The sequence below is a fragment of the Podarcis pityusensis genome (genome assembly GCF_964106645.2).
Source record: "Podarcis pityusensis genome assembly, chromosome: 2".
NCBI classification, from domain to species: domain Eukaryota; kingdom Metazoa; phylum Chordata; class Lepidosauria; order Squamata; family Lacertidae; genus Podarcis; species Podarcis pityusensis.
Genome location: NC_138029.1, coordinates 21,917,372 through 21,938,595, shown reverse-complemented (window position 1 = coordinate 21,938,595; position 21,224 = coordinate 21,917,372). Strand labels below are relative to the sequence as shown.

General features: G+C 47.6%; 1 protein-coding gene across 14 annotated transcripts in view; it reads right to left on the bottom strand.

The window, feature by feature from the left end:
- Positions 1–21,224, bottom strand: part of KMT2D (lysine methyltransferase 2D) — a 112,093-nt gene that overhangs the window by 72,449 nt on the left and 18,420 nt on the right. For 8 of the 14 annotated variants that reach the window (XM_080994299.1, XM_080994300.1, XM_080994301.1 and 5 more), the window contains 11 exons: positions 18,634–18,766; positions 17,555–17,772; positions 14,744–14,853; positions 10,696–10,858; positions 8,825–8,990; positions 8,586–8,700; positions 5,993–6,141; positions 5,514–5,701; positions 4,045–4,176; positions 1,496–2,388; positions 1,182–1,295 (listed from right to left, as the gene is read on the bottom strand). In XM_080994299.1, coding sequence (XP_080850425.1) covers positions 1,182–1,295; positions 1,496–2,388; positions 4,045–4,176; positions 5,514–5,701; positions 5,993–6,141; positions 8,586–8,700; positions 8,825–8,990; positions 10,696–10,858; positions 14,744–14,853; positions 17,555–17,772; positions 18,634–18,766 — 2,381 coding nt within the window. The remainder of the gene's footprint in view (positions 1–1,181; positions 1,296–1,495; positions 2,389–4,044; positions 4,177–5,513; positions 5,702–5,992; positions 6,142–8,585; positions 8,701–8,824; positions 8,991–10,695; positions 10,859–14,743; positions 14,854–17,554; positions 17,773–18,633; positions 18,767–21,224) is intronic. The other 6 variants (XM_080994292.1, XM_080994304.1, XM_080994293.1 and 3 more) reach the window with 2 other exon arrangements.

Below are 21,224 nucleotides of genomic sequence, written 5' to 3'. Positions count from 1 at the left end.
GCAGACGCACAAAGCTACAGTCTCCTCAGCCTACCAGCTACACCCTTGAGTCACTGCCCGTGCTGCAGGGGAGAAGGCCTACAGTCCCCTTGCCAGATTCTGTGTATATCCCCCAGCCCTCCCGTTTATATCCCCCACCACCCACAAATATCCCCACTGGCTAATAATTCCTGGTAGGTCGACCATGCTCCAAAAGGGACAGAATTCCTACCCTTTTAAGAGCACAGAGGAAGGCAGAGATTCCACAGGTGCAGCTTCTCAGCGTCGCGGCAAGAGGGAAAACTACATCTGCTGAACAATGCCCCGCTTTGAAGCACTTAAAGGGAGAGAAGCCCCATCACTGATAGAATATGGCAAGCCTACGTCGAGAGGGAACGCTTCGACAATCCATTCAAATGAAAGGGAGGGGAGGGGAAGGTCGGACCCACTGCCTCCAAGCACTATGGATAAGGATACAGCCCCAGCCAAGGTGCACTAACTGGGAGCTGCAGGAAAGGGGGTGCTCTCGTCTTGAGGCCAGAACCACGCATCTATCTAAACTGGGGGGAACCTATCCACTGCCTGAAGCTCCGCCTTTGGGAAGGCCAATAGGACTGGGCGATATCTGGTTTCCAGCACTGCAATATATCACCAGCTAAACATTGTGATATATAGCTATATCACAATATCTGAAATAATGATGGAACTATGCAGAGGCGAACAGCAGGGCCTGGTTTTCAACACTGCGATATATCACCAGCTAAACATTGTGATACACTGATATATCACAATGTCTGAAATAAGGATGGAGCTGTGGCTGGCTTCGTGGTTTTTCCCACATCGTGATTTTTAACAGCACACAAACACACACGCGAAATTCACGATACACTGCCAGGTCGAAAATTATGAAACCAGTATCACAATATGGACTTCAAACCAGTTTTGAACGCTATTATCACCCAGCCCTAACACACATCGTGATTCGTGATATATCGCCAGGTCTAAAATGATGAAAACGGTGTCTCGAGATGGACTTCAAACAGGATTTGGATGATGATATTGATATATCGCCCAGCCCTAGAGACCGACCTCCCTACGTACCGCCGCTATGGCTTCTCTTGCCCTGGGGAGGAGGGCAAACCACTCGAGCCCCTCCCCTCCCGCTCCCCCAGCGTTCTCCTGCCTGCTAAAGCTGCCCCTACCGCCAATGTCTCGATGGAAGAAGTGGTGGATTTCAACCGTGATCGGCCCCGCCCTCGGCCTGTGTGGGACCCTCCCCGAGGCCGTCTCCTCCCGGGAAAACTGCTGCTGCGACCCTACGACCAGAAGGAAACAGAGTGAGAGAGAGGGTCAAAAATAAAATGACAGAGAGAGGGGGGAACATAGATGCACACACCGGGGAACATTCAAACAACATGGCCGCCCATTTGTTCTGGTACTCCCCACCTCTGACAGGGACGGGGGGGGCGCTACTCAGAGGGGAAGGAAGGAAGGAGACAATGGGCCTTCGGGTTACCTGCTTGACGCGGGAACGGGCCGGGGAGCTCCGCCGCCGCCCCTTCTCACACTCCCCTTTCATGTCAAAAGGCAAGGAGTCGTCCATCTCGCCCGGCGGCAAGGAAGCCCCGTCGTCCCTCTGGAGGCTGACGTCTGTGGAGGTCAGGCCGGCCATCTCCAGGGACATGGAGCCGCCGCCTTCGTGGTAGGGCGAGGCGAACTGGAGCTCCGAGCCCGGGAAGCTGCTGGCGTCGCCTTGGCTCAGGTTCGAGATCTCGTTCACGATATCCGACTTCACCAAGTGGTGGGGCCTCAAGGGCGCCGGCGCCGGCCCGGCCTCCTCCTCCCCGCTCGCCCCTCCCTCCTGCGGGTGGCCAGCCCCGTAGGCCTCCATCGGGGTGCCCCCCAGCAACTCCGCCTCCACGGGCGAAGGGGAGCGCTTGGGTTCGTGGGCAAAGCCGAGGCTCTCCTCGGGGGGCTCAGGCCCCAACGCAGCAGGCCCGTCCTCGTCCGGAGCCTCCGCCTCGCTCAGCGGAGGGGATAATCTCTCCTCCAGCTCCATCTTGGGCGCCGGAGCTGCTCCTCCGGCCTCCTCCTCCTCTTCTTCCTCCTCCTCCTCTTCGTCCTCTTGGCTAGGCTGTACTCGGCCTCCGGCGGGGCTGTCCGGCGCCAGGCCCTCGACCCCCGTGTCCATGGGCTCCTCGTGGGCTTCTCCTTCCTCGGCGGCTTGGGGGGAAGCAGCTTTGAGCGAGCCAGGCTGAGGGCTCGCTGGAGATGCCTGCCCTTCCGGGGCTGGGGGTGCCGCCTCAGTATGGCTCTCTGTGGGTTCTGGCTCTGCGGGCGGCAACTCAAAAGCAGGATGCTGTTTGGCACCGAGCGGGGGCTCCTCGGGGTGGGCGGGAGAGGCTGGATCTGGAAGGGGAGAGTGAGGGAGCAGGAGGGGAGACATGTAAGCCTTTGGCAGGAAAGAGCCATTCCCAGACATAGGAAAAGGGAAGCAGCGTTCCTCAGCCTAAGCAAAGACCAACAAGATCAGAATCGTGCACCAGTCCTTTAGCCTTAGAAATTAATGAATGAGATTAATTGGAAGTCAGTTTTAACTTTCTTTTCTATAAATTTTATAATAGTGTTCAATACCAGGAGTACATATGATGATAATTATATTAATCTTCTTATATCTTCTAGTGTGGTGGTTTGTTTGATTTTTCTGTTATTTGTTTGTTTGATTGTATGTTTGTTTACAGTACTTGTATGTACGTCTGTTTTTCATAAATGTATTTATTTTAAATTAATAAAGATATATTAAAAAAAAGAAAGGCAAAAGGCTATTGGGAAATGACTTATACCGTCGTACCTTGGTTTTCAAACAGCTTAGTTCTCTAATGTTTTGGCTCCCAAACACCGCAAACCCGGAAGTGACTGTTCCGGTTTGCAAACTATTCCTGCAGCCAATCAGAAGCCATGCTTTGGTTTCTGAACATTTTGGAAGTCGAATGGACTTGCATTCGACTTCCAAGGTATGACTGTAATAAGTTTTTTTAGAAAAAACATTTAAAGTGATTATTCCAAAGAAACCTGAGGCCTTTCTGTTAGGTATTAACTGGACTAGAGCTTTTGGAGGAACTGTTTAATCTGTTCATGTGCGCTGTGGCGATGGCAAGAATAGTCGATGTGCAAAAATGGAAAGACAAAAAAGTCCCTGGTTTGTGAAGATGATGAACATGTTTAGATAGCTACACAAACTGTGAGAATTAAGAGAACAAAATGAGAAAAATAATTCTTGAAGAATGAAAGTATTTTGTGATTATTATTATTTTTAATTGTGGTTATGTTAAAACCACGATTTGGTTATGTTAAAAAGGATTTGAATAATGGCACCAGATGAGAGTTTGTAGTTTAATAATTTAGAATTAACTATATAACGGATAAAATGTAAGTAACATGGCAGCTTTATAAGGGAATAAAGGAACACCATGGAAGGATGGATGGGAAGCCAACAGATATGTGAGATTTGTTCTGATTGTATTTTAAAAGAAATTGAATTATTTTTAAAAAAAGAATTATGCACCAGTCCTAACACATATGGCCCAATGCTGTCCAACTGGACTGTGGGGTGCAGCAATATCTACACTGCTGACTTCGACAACACCATGTTGAGCTACAACAAGAAGACCGTGTGCGCATACAGACAAGACTTGATACATAACCTGCTTTATGGCTATGGCCCTTTAGCTAGGGTTGCCATACGTCTGGAATTTCCCGGACAAATCCGGAATACCGCAGTTGGCAACACTGTCCAGGCGGAAATAGGACAAGTGTCCAGGAAAATCCATGTCAGCAGTGCCATTTTTTAAAACCAATTTTCACTCAAAAATGGCTTCTATTTTCCTTTGTGTTTTCACCCAAAAAGCACAGCTTAGGGCAAAACCAAAAGAAGTTCAACGACTCTTTTTCCATCCCCCACCCACACCCACAAAAACCTCAACAACTTTGCCAAAAAGAATAGCTCAACAACTTTTGCGTCCGGATTTTCACTGTTTGAAATACGGCAACACCATTTTAACTCACCTGGTGGCACTGGGGGAGGGGGTGGCGGAGAGGGGGCCTTCTCAGGTTCTAATGGCGTCTCTACTTCCATCTGCTCCTGCCCTGCAGGGGCTTCCAGATCAACATCGGACAGCTCTAACGGCTTGTCTGCTTCTGGAAAAGGACACAAGGGGATAGCTCGTTCAAACGCTCCTTGCAAACAAGCTCAAATCCGCTCCATGACGAATCATCACACACACCCCTTTAGTTCCACTGCAGAAACTAAGAACACTTGAAATAACCGGGAGCAGATTTGTGCGCAGAACGACGGCTAGCTCGGTTCTGGTGCTCAAACCAAGTCCCGGGCTCAAGATTCTCTCATTCCTTCATTTCCACCAGACTCTAGCTGCTTGATGGCTGAAGGTGTGTCTCCACCCCCATCGTCCAGTCCAGACGCTGAGATCCAGCTCTCAAAGGCCTCTTGGCGGTTGCCTCACTGCGAGGAGTGAGGTTGCAGGGAACCAGGCAGAGGGCCTTCTCGGTGGTGGCACCCGCCCTGTGGAACGCCCTCCCATCAGATGTCCAGGAAATAAACAACTACAGTGGTGCCTCGCAAGACGAAATTAATCCGTTCCGCGAGTCTCTTCGTCTTGCGGTTTTTTCGTCTTGCAAAGCACGGCTATTAGCGGCTTAGCGGCTATTAGCGGCTTAGCGGCTATTAATGGCTTAGCGGCTATTACCAGCTTAGCGGCTTTAAGAAAAAGGAAACAAACTCGCAAGAACTCGCAAGACGTTTCGTCTTGCGAAGCAAGCCCATAGGGAAATTCGTCTTGCGGAACGACTCAAAAAACGCAAAACCCTTTCGTCTAGCGAGTTTTTCGTCTTGCGAGGCATTCGTCTTGCGGGGCACCACTGTATGTGACTTTTAGAAGACATCTGAAGGCAGCCCTGTTTAGGGAAGTTTTTAATGTTTGATGCTTTATTGTTTAACCTGGAGGTAGGCTGTATGAATTGTGTATTGCTTTGTAACGATTTGTTGGGTCTCTGGACCATAATAAAGATTGGTGGTTGTGTTTTTATTATTTTTTTGTTGGGAGCCACCCAAAGTGGCTGGGGCAACCCCTTCAGATGGGTGGCATATAAATATTTTGTTGTTGATATTTATGATTATGCTTATGATTATATCTATTAGGGTCCTAATAAAAAGAAATTGAATCCCACAAGCCTGATTCCCGCTCTATTTTAAGTTGCCACAAGACTCTCTGTTGTTTTAAGGTGCTTCCCAACAGCTGTAAAATGCAATTGGCGTTCATGATAGAAGCATGGGCAAGATAGCTCACAAGTTGAGCAACAAGTTATGGAAGGTATGCACAGATCTTTCTCCCCCTGCTAAGACGGTATCCGCTGTTGATCATTTGGCAAAAAACAAAAGCCCAGAATCTTCTAACAAAATGCAAGTGTGTGTGTGTGTGTGTGTGTGTGTGTGTGTGTGTAAGCAAAGGTCAACTCACCAGTCGGTTTCTCATCACAAGCCGAAGGCACCTGCTCTTCTTGGTGCAAACTGACCGGGCTGCTGCAGCTGCTTTCTGCTTGCTCCTTGCTGGCTACACAAGCTTCCTCCAGTGGTTTGGGAGACACTGGCTTATCTGTTGTGACGAGGCTGCTGCTGCTGCTGCTGCTGCTGGCTGGGGCAGTTTGCCTGGTTCATTGAAAAGAAAAGGGCCAGTTAAGACCAGAAGTTGCTATCCTTAGATTTTAAGAAGTGTTCCGTAATCTCTACAACAACCCTGTAAGGTAGGCAATTGTGAAAATTGCAGGGGTGGGGGTGGGAGGCAGGGGCTTCCCCAAGGCGCCCCCTGGTGAGTTTTGGGGCAGAGGCAATGTGCGAGCCTGAGACCTCCCATTTGCCACTGAGTCCCACTACAGTCATGCTTAAGGTCAGCGACTTCAGGGGACACCCATTATTATTTCCCCAACTGAAGCCACTCACTCCTGGCTGTGCTGTACGGCCTCCGTGCTACTTGCGCTCTTGCGACGTTGCTCTTGACATCCTTCACAGAGAGAGTAGTTCTCGTACCACTGGCTGCTGGGATCCAGGGCAGAAGGGCGGAAGCCACAGTCAGAACAAACACGGCAGCTCTGGAGGAAGAGGAAGAGAGACGGACACTCAGGAGAGGGAAAAGGCAGCCGAGGGCCTTTCGGACACTGTCAAAATCTTACCTGGTTGCCCCAAGACTGCAGACACCAAACAGGAAAAGCTGGAAAAAGCAGGGGTGAGACGCAGGGCTGGGTGGTTTGAAATAACCAAAGTTTACTGCTACGGTAACTGTGGTTAGTTGAAACTATGATCTGTGATGCCAGACGATTTGATCCTAGCTCGTTTCAATCAGTCATGGTTAACATTAACCACGGTTTGTCCTTTTCAGACGCACAGTTAAATAACTGTGGTTATTTAAAAAGCAGGAATGGGGTGCTACCAGTCTACTCACAGGCTTACCAGAGCATGATAAAGCAGATAAATCAGGGGTGGTTAAGTTGTGCACCTCCAGATGTTGCTGGAATACGATGCTCATCATCCCTGACCAGACTGCCTAAGTCTGATAGGAGCTAGAATCCTAAACATCTGAAAGACCACAGGTTAGCTGTCTCTGGGGTAACGAGTAACCTGAAGTTATTATCAACCAGCTTCCAAACTTTGCCTGCAACCTTAAACATTGAACACTGAACATTGTGGGACTTGTATCTGAGCAAATCTACTTAGGGTTGTACTGTTAGCAATTGTTCTTATTTTGTTTGTATGTGCTGAATGCTAACAATTCATAGAAACTAAGAGGCCGTGGACTTGGTCACAGCGGTATAAAAAACATTAGCTTGGTTCAGAGAAAATCACCAAGGTTTTGTTTAGTTCTTTGAAGGCTAATGTTGAATTGTGGCTGCCATAACTAGTGAGGAACACAGAAGAAGAAATGGGAAATAAATGCCCGAGGCTGGCATTCGACTTCTTCCAGAATACAGTGGTACCTTGGTACAGTGGTACCTCGGGTTAAGTACTTAATTTGTTCCGGAGGTCCGTTCTTAACCTGAAACTGTTCTTAACCTGAAGCACCACTTTAGCTAATGGGGTCTCCTGAAGCTGCACAACCGGAGCACAATTTCTGTTCTTATCCTGAAGCAAAGTTCTTAACCTGAAGCACTATTTCTGGGTTAGCGGAGTCTGTAACCTGAAGCGTATGTAACCCGAGGTATCACTGTACTCGAAAGGCTTGGCTCCCTAACAAATCGGCTCTCAAATGCTGCAAACCCGGAAGTGTTCCGGTTTGCGAATGATTTTTGGAAGCTGAATGTCCCACGCAGCTTCCGCTTGAGTGCAGGAAGCTCCTGCAGACAATTGGAAGCCACGCCTTGGTTTTCGCACAGTTTCGGGAGTCAAACTGACTCCCGGAATGGATTAAGTTCGAGAAACAAGGTACCACTGTGCAAGGTACCTCAGGTTAAGTATTTAATTCGTTCCGAAGGTCTGTTCTTAACCTGAAACTGTTCTTAACCTGAAGCACCACTTTAGCTAATGGGGCCTCCTGCTGCCGCTGCTGCACGATTTCTGTTCTCATCCTGAAGCAAAGTTCTTAACCCAAGGTAATATTTCTGGATTAGCGGAGTCTGTAACCTGAAGCGTATGTAACCTGAAGCGTATGTAACCCGAGGTACCACTGTATCTCTATGTGAAAGCAAGTGGTGGAGGATTCCTTGCGGGCAGGCAGGGCTATGGGCATTCTGTTCCAAGCGTCGCCTCAGTACAGAATCTACTGCCATGAAAACATGCCATCATTTTTTAAAAGGAAAAAGGCAAGTCCCTAGGTAACGGATGCCTCAAAAACAGAGGGAAGGCTGAATAGCATTTCAACTGGCCTTTGGTTGGCAACTTCCCCTCACCCCATGTCTGTTGGAAACAGAGTACAGTGGTACCTCTGGTTGCGAACAGGATCCGTTCCAGAGGCCTATTCGCAACATGAAAAGCCCGCAATCTGAAGCGCCGTATCTGCGCAGGTGCGCAGTGTGATTTGGGGCTTGTGCTCATGCGCAAAGCGCAATTTAGGGCTCCTGCGCATGCGCAAGCAGCGAAACCCGGAAGTAACTCTTTCTGGTACTTCCTGGTCGCCACGGGACACAACCTGAAAAACGTAACATGAAGCACGTGTAACATGAGGTATGACTGTAAAGCAAATATAGCGGTACCTCAGGTTAAGAACTTAATTCGTTTTGGAGGTCTGTTCTTAACCTGAAACTGTTCTTAACCTGAAGCACCACTTTAGCTAATGGGGCCTCCCGCTGCCGCTGCTGCACGATTTCTGTTCTCATCCTGAAGCAAAGTTCTTAAGCTGAGGTACTATTTCTGGGTTAGTGGAGTCTGTAACCTGAAGCGTATGCAACCTGAAGCGTATGTAACCCAAGGTACCACTGTATATACCCATTTCCTTAATACTGAAGAGATTGCAGAACTCACTCTCTTTTTGCAAAGGGCAACTTGGGTTACCTCAACACTGAGTTTTTGGTTTTTCAGCTCAGACTCGTGCGCAGGGACTTACTTTGCACTTCCAGGAGTCGGTGGGAAGGCTCTCGATGGCTGGCTTCAAGCAATAGGTGTGGTAGCATTTCTCGCAAGCTTCACACACGAGCATCCTGCTGTCCTCCCCAGACAGCCTGCAAAGGAGAGACGCCACAGGCGGCCAGTGAATCAAGGCATCCCTGTCAACAGGTCTTTCTGGGGTGCTCAACGGGGGTCCCCCCTCTCATCCCCACCTCCGAGGGGCTTTTTCACACTCACCTGCAGGTTTGGCAAACTTTGCATTCGTGACACTGCCAGCCTGAGCGCTTGCGTGGCGTCACCGTGATCTCCAAGCATGCGCCGTGGTAGTGCAGGCCACAGCTAGTGCAGAAGAGTAGGTCGCGCAACTCCCCGGGGGCGTCGCAAACCATGCAGCGAGAGTCCTCTGCAAGGAGGGAAGAAGGGTACTCTGGGACGAAATCCACCAAACCATCCCCCCATTGGCCCAGAGTCCAGCAGCAGCAAACACAAACAACATTGTTTTTCTCAAATTTAGGTCCCAGCTGTTGGACTACAACTCCCATCATCCCTGACCTGTTAGCTAATAATGATAATAATAATAATAATTTTTATTTATACCCCGCCCTCCCCAGCCAAGGCCGGGCTCAGGGCAGCTAACAAGCAAAAATAAAAACAAGTTGAATGAATACAACTTAAAAACAAGATGAAAATACAACATTAAAATATTGAAACAATAAAATATTAAAATGCAGCCTCATCACAGGAGGAGAAAGGAAAAGAAAAAAGAAAGAGGGGGAGGGAATCAAATTGGCTCCAAGCCAAAGGCCAGGCGGAACAACTCTGTCTTACAGGCCCTGCAGAAAGAAATCAGATCCTGCAGGGCCCTGGTCTCATGAGACAGAGCGTTCCACCGGGCCGGAGCCAGTGTTGACAAGGCCCTGGCTCTGGTTGAGGCTAATCTGACTTCCTTAGGGCCCGGGACCACTAGGGTGTTGCTATTTATGAACCTTGAGGCTCTCCGTGGGGCATACCGGGAGAGGGGGTCCCGTAGGTACGAGGGTCCTAGGCCGTGAAGGGTCTTGAAGGTCAAAACCAGCACCTTAAATCTGACCCTGTACTCCACTGGGAGCTAGTGCAGCTGGAAAAACACTGGGTGAATATGCTCCCATGGCAGAGACCCTGTGAGGAGCCTCGCTGCAGCTAGGGATGATGGGAGTTGTAGTCCAACGAGAGCTGGAGAGAAAGCTAAGTTTGAGAAACACACACACACACACACACACACACACAGGGGCCTCCCTTTTCTTGACCCTGCAAATCCAGAAATAACAGCTCAGAACCCCAGGCTCCAGGTCCCAGCTGCTCTACCTACTGAAGATCACTTCTGTTTAAGTGTGGTCAAGAGTTAGGGGAATATGCACCTATGTGGTGGGAGTGTATTTGTGTAAAGGAATATTGGCAAAAGATTATAAAGGTTATTTCCAATGTATTTCAGGTTGAGATAGAAGTCAATAGAGAAATGCTTATCTCAGGAATACTGGGGAATGGTTAAATAGAAAGAAAAGAGCAAGATTGGTATAAAATGATGATCTTAGCTGGTATGCTCGTTATTGCATCAGGATAAAAAGAAAAGGATAAATGGACAATGAAAAAACGGAATGACTATGTTTTTGAATATATACAATCTGATATATTTGAACAGGTAATGACGGAAGATACATGGGAAAACAAATGTCAATTTTTTTTTGAATAAATGGACAAGTTATAGGAATTAGATAGCACAGGGGGAAGCCAACCCAAGCGTCCAAATTAGAATGAATAATCTGTGCACATGATTAAAGATTTGAAGAGAGAACAATTTTGGGGGGGAGGGGTTACAGGGGAGGGAGGAAGGGGGAAAACTGACTGGAAGTCATTGGAATCTTAAGAAGAACATGATACAATGTAACAAACACTAATTTTTTAATTTTTTTCTATGGGTAATTTTGTTAAATGTTACTTTTCTCTAATTTCAACAAAGCATTTTAAAAAGCAAAAACAGAAAAACGCTTCTGTTTAAGTACCATGCTGCTCACAGAATCACTGGGATAGAAAAGGCTCCCATTCCAGAAAGCCACACCGCCAACACTTACCCATCTGTATTGCCTGGTCCAGGTGCTCAGGACAGAGGAGCTTCAAGCTCTTCATAGACTGGAAGCAGCCACTAGTCGCCGCGCAGGGGAAGTGATAGTGGCGCTGGCACCCCTCTGCATGGCACGGAATGGTAGCACCCCGTCTCTTACAGTGTTCACATTTCTGGAAGGAAGAAGAAGACGTTGCGGGTTCAAAGAGAGGTTCATTTTTCATAAATACCCTAATAAGGCCTGGTTAACTACAATAACATCCCTTCCCCTTTTTGTAATAAATAAATAAATAAATAAATAAATAAATAAATATTTTTTTATTTATACCCCGCCCTTCCCGGTTCAGAAAACTGGGCTCAGGGCAGCTAACAACAAATTTAAAACACTTAATTGATGCAACAAAAAACAGAATAAAATACAGTATAAAACGTGAATAACAATAAAATCAGAATTCAAAAATCAATTTAGGGGGGAAATCCATCCAATAAACATTAGATGATCACCAGGGCTAGCTGGCTAAATTAGTCCTATTTGGGCCAGCGAGGAGACCAGGGGAGAATTCACTGTGGGATCCCAGAGCGGGTAATCTTCATATAAAGGGGAGGGGGAGGGAAGGAAGGGGAATAAAAGATCAGGCTAAGTTCAAATTGAAAGCCAGGCCATATCGTGTGTGTGTGTGTGTGTGTGTGTGTGTGTGTATGCTGTTGTTTTGTTTTCTTCATACTAATTCTTGTTCTTCTCTGCGTCTCATCTTACTCAACACACTTGTACTTTTGTACTTTTTAAATTTTCCAATAAAGGATATAAAATAAACACAGGTTCAGAAATAGGGGGTGGGGAGAACTTCTCTTCCTGCAGAGAATGGGAGCCTTATATAGGTCAGAACACCCAGAGCTGAGATACAGCTGCCACCAAAGACAGGAACCATTCATTGTTCAGACTACGGCTGAGGAACAGCCACCTTTAAGATTGAAGTAAAGGTAAAGAGTAAAGGGACCCCTGACCATTAGGTCCAGTCGCGCCCAACTCTGGGGTTGCGGCGCTCATCTCACTTTATTGGCCGAGGGAGCCAGCGTACAGCTTCCAGGTCATGTGGCCAGCATGACTAAGCCGCTTCTGGCGAACCAGAGCAGCGCACGGAAACGCCGTTTACCTTCCCGCTGGAGTGGTACCTATTTATCTACTTGCACTTTGAGGGGCTTTCAAACTGCTAGGTTGGCAGGAGCAGGGACCGAGCAACGGGAGCTCACCCCGTCGCGGGGATTCGAACCGCCGACCTTCTGATCGGCAAGTCCTAGGCTCTGTGGTTTAACCCACAGCGCCACCCACGTCCCTTAAGATCGAGAGACCTGCTTAATTCACTCTGGCAAATTGCCTGCGAGACCTGGACGCTTCTGAGCACCCACTGACCTTCACCTGCACTGCACAGCAGTTTCCAAACCTGGAATTCACTATTGTGCAGGGCTGGTACCCGTCGCATCAACTCATTTAAACACAAACTTCTTATCCAGATGTCAGATCTCCAGCCTGGTCCAAGGCAAACCTAAAGAGGCTGTAGACCAGGGGTGGACAGGAAGTGGACTGGAATCTAATGGCAGAACTCTGGTTGATTTCCAGTAGGCCAGCAAGGATTTTCAACTCGTTTAATAACAAAATACCACCCACATTAAATTATACTGATGAAATGGAGAAAGGTGGGAATGCTCAAGAGAACTGAAAGCTTCATTCAGTTCTGCTACTATAACCAAATCCCTAGGCTCACCCTCTTTAATTCTAAGTACATGCCTTTTGTACCAGGCTCAGGTCTGGTGGGTCTTGGGGGTTCTAGTAAAAAAACAAAGTGGATCCCGCGAGGCTGAAGTCTGCCAGCCCCTGGTGTATACACACAGCCTAATTATCCTGAAAGCATTCCTGAGCTCTTTATTGTTCCCAGAGCTTCCCTTCCAGGTCCTCAGTCGCTGCAAAAAAAAAAGGGACCGGCAAGGGCTTTGGGGAATAACACTTAAAAACAAAAAACCTCCAAGCTTCTGCTAATGAAACGAAAGCCACAAACTGGGAGAAAATTGGATTCGCCAACCTAGTGTGAATGCAATGCAACACAGCCGGGTTTCAGGATGTGTTTTCCGGGAGAGAAAAAGGAGGAAGGTTTGGCATGTTTGTGCTCCGTTGGTCAGAGGGTGAAAAGGGGTGAGAGGCTTTGTGCAATTCTCCGGTCCTCACGCGAAAGTATACTTGAAAGGAGGGTTAAGGAGTGTCCACCTGGTAGCTACATGTTGAATGAAACTTTGCGCTTTAATCACTGGATTCCAGGACAGTGGTATCTCGGGTTAAGAACTTAATTCGTTCCGGAGGTCCGTTCTTAAGCTGAAACTGTTCTTAACCTGAAGCACCACTTTAGCTTATGGGACCACCAGCTGCTGCCACGCTGCTGGAGCACGATTTCTGTTCTCATCCTGAAGCAAAGTTCTTAACCCGAGGTACTATTTGTGGGTTAGCGGAGTCTGAAACCTGAAGCGTATGTAACCTGAAGCGTATGTAACCCAAGGTACCACTGTATTCACTCTCAAGTCGCAACCAGTCTAGCAAATATGGCAATCACAGTTTAACTTTTCTTATGCTAGGGTTGTCATATTTCAAAAAGTAAAAACCCAGACACAAAAGATGTTGAGCTTATTCTGCAAAAATCTCTCTTTTTTTAATGTAGTTTTGGAGCTATTTTTAAGTAAATTTGCCAAAATCTATACTCTCGACATGGGTTGCCATACATCTGGATTTTCCAGTACATCCCAGCCATTTCTGCCCGGACGCTGTTTATGACGACCGAATCCCGGCTACGTCCAGGAAATTCCAGGCATATGGCAGCCCTATATTATGACCAGGGTGCTATCCTGTTCCTGCAACAGGATTTGCTGCAGCAGGAATTAGGGCACGAAGAATTTGTCCCTGATCCTTTCCCCAGACAAAAGGAGGGGAAGCCCCACAGGTTACTGATTCCCAACATATTTAAGGACTGCATCAGGATGTAACTTGAGGGTGAGGAAATGTATTTCAAAAGAATCATAGAATTGCAGAGTTGGAAGGGACCCTGAGGGTCATCCAGTCCAACCCCCTGCAATGTAGGATTATAAGGTAGGCAAAGGTAAAGATACGGGTGGCGCTTTGGGTTAAACCACAGAGCCTAGGACTTGCCAATCAGAAGGTCGGCGGTTCAAATCCCCACGACAGGGTGAGTTCCTGTTGCTCAGTCCCTGCTCCTGCCAACCAAGCAGTTTGAAAGCATGCCAGTGCAAGTAGATAAATAGGTACAGCTCTGGCGGGAAGGTAAACGGCGTTTCCGTGCACTGCTTTGGTTCGCCAGAAGCGGCTTAGTCATGCTGGCCACATGACCCGGAAGCTGTACGCCAGCTTCCTCGGCCAATAAAGCGAGATGAGCGCCGCAACCCCAGAGTCAGTCACGACTGGACCTAATGGTCAGGGGTCCCTTTACCTTTAAAGGTAAAGGACCCCTGGACGGTCCAGTCCAGTCAAAGGTGACTATGGGGTTGCGGCGCTCATGTCGCTTTCAGGTTGAGGGAGGAGGCGTTTGTCCACAGACAGCTATCCGGGTCATGTGGCCAGCATAACTAAACCGCTGCTGGTGCAACAGGACACTGTGATAGAAGCCAGAGCACACAGAAACACCGTTTACCTTCCTGCCGTAGCGGTACCTATTTATCTACTTGCACTGGTGTGCTTTCGAACTGCTAGGTTGGCAGGAGCTGGGACCGAGCAACGGGAGCTCACCCCATCACAGGGATTCAAACCGCTGACCTTCTGATCGGCAAGCCCAAGAGGCTCAGTGGTTTAGACCACAGCGCTACTCACATCACTTCAGAGGATTATAGTATCTCTTAAGGGTGTATTCTGTGCTCCGTGAGGAAAGCGGTTCCTAGAGCTTTGCCTTGGACGTTGCTCTGGGAGGACTGTCCTAGCGCACCCCATATATTCCTGGCCCACCCCCCACAAAAGCTAGAAAGGAACATGCCCCCCCTCCCAGCACAGCTGAGCCCCGACAAACCTGTGCAATCCCTGAGATGACAGCTTTGTTCACGAGGCTCAACCATGACCCTTCTGAACGCAAGTCTCCAGCCGACCACACCACGCACCAGTGATGAGCCCAGAAGTGACCTGCACAAACAGGAAAACAGTCAACATGGCAGCAAAGCAAACCTTATCAAAGGCACATGCGCAGGAGCCTGGGGAATTAGGAATAATAATAATAACAGCGTATTGGCCTGAATATAAGCCTCATTTTTTTTCCAAATTCCGACCGTGAAAAGTTAAAGTTAAATTTGCAGCCTTACAAAACTTGGCTTTTACGATATCGCTGCTGAAACAGACATATGGTAAAACAGAATGGGAATTCCTGCAGAATTTTAAGGGAGCAGCTTATATTTGAATATTGTCTCTCCCCCCCCCCTTGAATTTTAAAGGTGTAGCTTATATTTGGGGTAATACAATAATAACAATAACAATAATATATTTTTACCCTGCCCATCTGGATGGATTTCCCCAGACTCTCTAGGCAGCTCCCAACATAATATTAAAAACTCGATAGAACATCAGTCCTTAAAAACTCCCCTAAACAGGGCTGCCTTCAGAAGTTTTTTAAAAGTCATATAGTTGTTTATTTCCTTGGCATCTGATGAGAGGGCGGGCACCATTACCAAGAAGGCCCCCTGCCTGGTTCCTTGTAACCTCACTTCTCTCAGTGAGGGAACCGCCAAAAGGCCCTCGGAGCTAGACCTCAGTGAGCGATGGGGGTAGAGATGCTCCTTCAGGTATACTGGGTTGAGGCCGTTTAGGGCTTTAAAGGTCAGCACCAACACTTTGAATTGTGCCTGGAAATGTACTGAGAGCCAATGAAGGTGTTTCAGGACCGGTGCTATATGGTCTTGGCAGCAAGTCCCAGTCACCAGTCTAGCATTCTGGATTAGTTGTAGAAAGAGAAATATAATAAATTCCAGGATCTACGGCTGACGTAGTGCTTAGTGCTGCAGCACCACAAGGGCTGCGCAAGGAAGGTCTCAGGTTTGCTCCCCAGCATCTGCAGGTAAGGCTGGGACGGACTCCTCTCTGAAACCCTGGAGAGCTGCTGCCAGTCAGTGCAAACAGTACTGAACTAGATGGATCGATGGCCTGGCTCAGTATAAGAGTCCCCCTCACTGGATGTCGTCACAGTAGATCAGCAAGGCTTTCTGGCTCACGGTAGTGTAAAAAGGCTCCCTCCCTCCCCTGTATCAGGAAGTTTTTAAATTTTGACGTTTTGCTATGTTTTTATATGTGCTGTGGGCCAGCCAGAGCGGCTGGGGAGGCCCAGCTGGATGGGTGGGGTATAAATAATAAAACAACAACAACTATTATTATTATTATTATTATTATTATTATTATTAACCACTGCAAGACTAGGCTGCTGAAACGCAGGAAGCCTGGGGAACGGGAGAACCAGGTGTGGATTTTTGGGTGCAGAGATGAGTTCTGGGACTGAAAAGAAACATCTAAGTGTGTGTGCTTAGCTCCAGGAGTTAATCTGCTCTTTAAGTCCAAGTGTATGCTCTCAAGTCACTACCAGGTCCCTGGTTTTGTGTATGGGCGTGCATGTGCGCATCTCAGGTTGGCAAGGCTGTCCTACTGCAATAGCTTTAGTAAATGCATGGCATCTCGGGTTGACAAGGTACCTGGTGTGTGTGTGTGTGTGTGTGTGTGTCTGCGTGTACATGTGTGTGTGTTTGTGTGCATGCATTCATGAACAGCTGGTTGGCAAGGCTGTCCTATTGCAACAGCTTTAATAAACACGCAGTCCCTCCCAGGTGCTGGACCCGTTTTATTTCCTTGGTTCTGTGGTGCCTTCCCTCACCTGGGTAATGAACGCGGTGGTGCAGAAGTAAATTCTTACCATGCCCGTACAAAAAGAAAAAGAAAAGATTCTGCAAACTTGAAGTCTGCACTCCCCACCCTCCCGATTTAATCTAACCTGAGCCCTCCTGATAAAAATAAAAAAAAAGAGGGATGTATTGCTAAATCAGAAGCTTTTAAGATATCCATGAATTTTGGAACAACATTTACAGTGAATTTAAAAATCTATTCAAATTTACATTTCTAAAAAACCCAGATTTTTTTTTTCTATTAGGAATACTACCAATGGAAAAAATATATATATATATAAGACCATTGTTTATGTACGCAGTTACAGCAGCCAGAATAATAGTGGCAAGAAATTGGAAAAAATGAAACCTTACCAACGATCACAGAGTGGCAAATTCTTATGACAGAATACCTGCAACTAGCAAAATTGACTGGGAAACTTAGAGGAATGTCAAACCATAAGGTATGTAGGGAATGGAAAATATATAAAGAATACTTGAAAATGTACTGTACGAACAATAAGATACTTGCAGAAATAGAGTGATACTGATAACCAATAATTATTCAAAATGTAATAGTGGATTATATATCTATTTACAAAAAAAATTAATATGAATCTGTGCAAGGAATACAGATAACATAAGTAGTATAATGCGAATTATTGGAAGTTACATATTTTAATTTATTATGTAAGTGTAATATATTGTATTTGTTTATGTTTGTTTTTCTAACTTTTACTTTATTGTTTTTATTCATTTGTATCGTCTTTTGTATTATGTGTTATGTATATTTGTCTATGTGAAAATTAATAAAGATTTTCTTTTTAAAAAAAAAAGATTTCTAGGCTGCACAGAGACATCAAGAAAGGGAGCTTTGGCAAGGGCATAATGGCGCTGGGGTAAGGTGGAGGGGTGCCAGGCTAGGCCCCTCTCAGCCGAGGTTCCTCAGCGCCTCCTGGGCTCACCTGTTGGCTCAAACACCTCTCGCACTGCCACACCATCCGCAAAGCCAATCAGGGTCAGGTCGTCGCCTCCAGCCTCTGCCGAGCCAGGCTGCTTCCCTTCCTGCGGCTCCGAAAGCTCGTCCGCCCAGCCAGGCGCCGGATCGAAGCGCAACAGCTCTCGCTGCCCATGAAGGCTCCACTTACTGCAGTTGCAGAACGCGCAGCGCTTGGGCGGGGAACTGGGAGGGTGGGAGGAAGGAGGAGATGAGAACGTGCTCACTGTTGCAAGGAAAATCTGCCCCCTTCCAACCTGCAAGGGTGGTCCCACCCAAAATATCCCAAGGGGCCACTTTGATCTGGATCCAGGCCTTCTGTCCTCCAGTCCCATTTGGGCATCCATGACGGACTCTCCGTACCATAGCTGTCAACTTACAGATTTGAAAATAAGGGACCAGCAGCCTCAGAAATAAGGGATCAGCAGCCAAAATAAGGGATTTTCCCAGCACAGGTATGTTCAACTTCTGAGCCCCTCCGAGCCAAAGGCAGAAAGCCCAGCCAGCAGCCAAACGAAGCCTCAAGCGGTGGTTCCCACAGTGCAGCAACCCAACAAAGGGGATGCAGCAAGGAAAACCACCGTCACCTCTCCGCTGGGAAGCGCTGAGCAAAGGCGAGTCCCCAGGCAACGCGGCCAATTTGATCGGCACAAGGCATGCAAGCTCCACCGCCCAGTCGTTCTCAGACTCCTTATTGGGTGAGCAATGCAGCCAAGCAACACAGTTGGAGCCTCCCTCCTCCCTGGCCAGTAGGGAGGGAGGGAGAGGAGCTGCTTCCTTTGAAACCCGGGAAATTTAAGGGACATCAACAGCAGCGGGACACGGTGCTAGGATAAGGGACTTTCCCGCCAAATAAGGGACAGTTGACAGCTATGCTCTGTGCCCATCCGAAGCCAAGCAAAGGCTCCGGATTCCCCTTCAAACTCTTCCCCGGATTCTCCTACTACGGTTTGTTAACCTTGAACCCTCGAGAGCCTCCCCATTCAGAAGAAAAGAGCTCGAAGTGAAGGAAGGGGGGGGGAGGAAACACCGCCGAAGGTCTCCCACCTGCAGGTCGGGGGTGGCTCTGCTTTCGCTTCTGCTTCTTCCAACGCCTCTTTTGCAGGGCCTTCTTCTGGTGGCTTCAAGGGATCAGCTTCCACACTGCCCTGCTCCTCCAAGGACACAATTCCATCTGCTGTTGAAAGAGGGTATTTTGTCAAAAGCCGGGCAACCAGGTAGGAAGCACATCGCTCGTGTCACTTTCCCTGCCCAAACTGAGGACTTCACAGAGGAGTGATACGAGAGATGAAGGCCCATGGGGGAAATGGATTTGGGGGGAAGGAAATCTCCCCTTCCTCCACATTTTTCTGGGTCCCCACACCCCAACCCAGACCTTCACATGTCTAGGGGGGAATATATGCATTATCAAGCACAATTGCTGACAGGAACAGATACTACACTTGATCTTAGCCAAAAGGCCAAGAAGCGATGGAACATGCCTTTTTTCACTGCCAGTACCATACAGAAATACGAGCTAAGTTCATCTTGCCTACACTAACATAAATTTCCAGGTCGCACAGAACAACTTTATGCCTCCCTGCTATTTCAAGATGAAAACCCAGATGTTACATACTCAGTTACTAGATTTTGTGCTGCTATTATGGATATTCGTCGAAGGATGGTAGGCCCAAAATGCAAGACCCGTGCTCTTTCATGCTCCCTCCTTTAAAGTCGCTTTTAACCGTTTGTCCTTGTTTCTATCTTTTTAAGTTATGTATGATACAATGGGATGCGGGTGGTGCTGTGGGTTAAACCACAGAGCCTAGGACTTGCCGATCAGAAGGTTGGCAGTTCGAATCCCTGCAACGGGGTGAGCTCCCGTTGCTCAGTCCCTGCTCCTGCCAACCTAGCAGTTTCAAAGCACGTCAAAGTGCAAGTAGATAAATAGGTACTGCTCTGACGGGAAGGTAAACGGCATTTCCGTGCGCTGCTCTGGTTCGCCAGAAGCGGCTTAGTCATGCTGGCCACATGACCCAGAAGCTGTACGGCGGTTCCCTCAGCCAATTAAGTGAGATGAGCACTGCAACCCCAGAGTCGGCCACAACTGGACCTAATGGTCAGAGGTCTCTTTACCTTTAGATATAACCACTTTTCAGCTACTAGTTTTTACCCCTTGCCTGTTTTAAGTCTTACGCGTTCAGTTTATCTGTATGTTTTATTTTACGCTGGTCTGTGACTAAAATAAAAGTTTGACACCAATACAGTGGTGCCCCGCAAGACGAATGCCTCGCAAGACGAAAAACTCGCTAGACGAAAGGGTTTTGCGTTTTTTGAGTCGTTCTGCAAGACGAATTTCCCTATGGGCTTGCTTCGCAAGACGAAACGTCTTGTGAGTTCTTGCGAGTTTGTTTCCTTTTTCTTAAAGCCGCTAAGCCGCTAATAGCCGCTAAGCCGCTAATAGCCGTGCTTCGCAAGACGAAAAAACCGCAAGACGAAGAGACTCGCGGAACGGATTAATTTCGTCTTGCGAGGCACCACTGTACTGATACCGCTGACAGAAATGAGACCCAGCTCAGGACCAGTTTACCATAATATGTTCACCTGACAGCTTCAACCTGCAGAGCTGGCACTTTTGCAAAATGCCATGTAATGTTTCTTCCATACTTGCACAAAGGCAATATTTCATATTTCCTCACTCTGGAATTCCCTGCTGATTGAGATTAGGCAGGCACATTGACTCTACTGTTTTTAAGGCTCCTGCTGATTTTTTATTTGCTTTACCAAGCCTACACAGATACAGATGGATGACGTGTACTTTAAAACGCAACACTATTTCATAACGCGTATATTTATATTTCTGTTGATGCTGGTTTTATTTCTATTTGGGAGAGAGCAGAATGTAGGTGGTCTTCCGCTCTGACGCTCATCCGTCATTTTAACGTCAATCTCTCAGGTTAACAAGATTTGCAAGTTGCTAAACAAACGAAAACATTGGTTTGCCACACACACAAAAAGACGGCCGCATGTTGAGTTCTCCCATGCATAGCATCTACTCCAATGTGTTCTGATGTGGTTACAAGGGGTGATTCGTGGCCTCCCTAGAGTGCAGTCAATGATGGCCGACAGAGGCGGGATTATCGCACACTGCCATGATGTCAAGGCGCACAGCCAGCAAAACTACACATCGGAGAGGGAATTCAGCACACTGCTCCTGTGTTCAACGGCAGCCCAATATTCTCTGTCACCCACAGTTCCTCCCTAGACTGCAAAGGCAAGAAAAACTACCACTCCGCTGTGTTTAATTCTGGAAGGCTGTATTCTTTTTCTTCTTTTTTTTGGTGTTAGATTTCCTTAAAAATATGAAAATGGCTAATCCTTGGTTTCTGACAAAAACTCTTTTATTATTTGAGTTGGCCTTTTCTCTTGTAAAAAGGTAAAGGACCCCTGGACGGTTAAGTCCAGTCAAAGGCGACTATGGGGTTGCGGCACTCATCTCGCTTGCAGGTTGAGGGAGGCGGCGTTTGCCCACAGACAGCTTTCCGGGTCATGTGGCCAGTGTGACTAAACCGCTTCTGGTGCAATGGAACACCGCGACGGAAACCAGAGCGCACGGAAACGCCGTTTACCTTTCCGCCACAGTGGTACCTAATTATCCA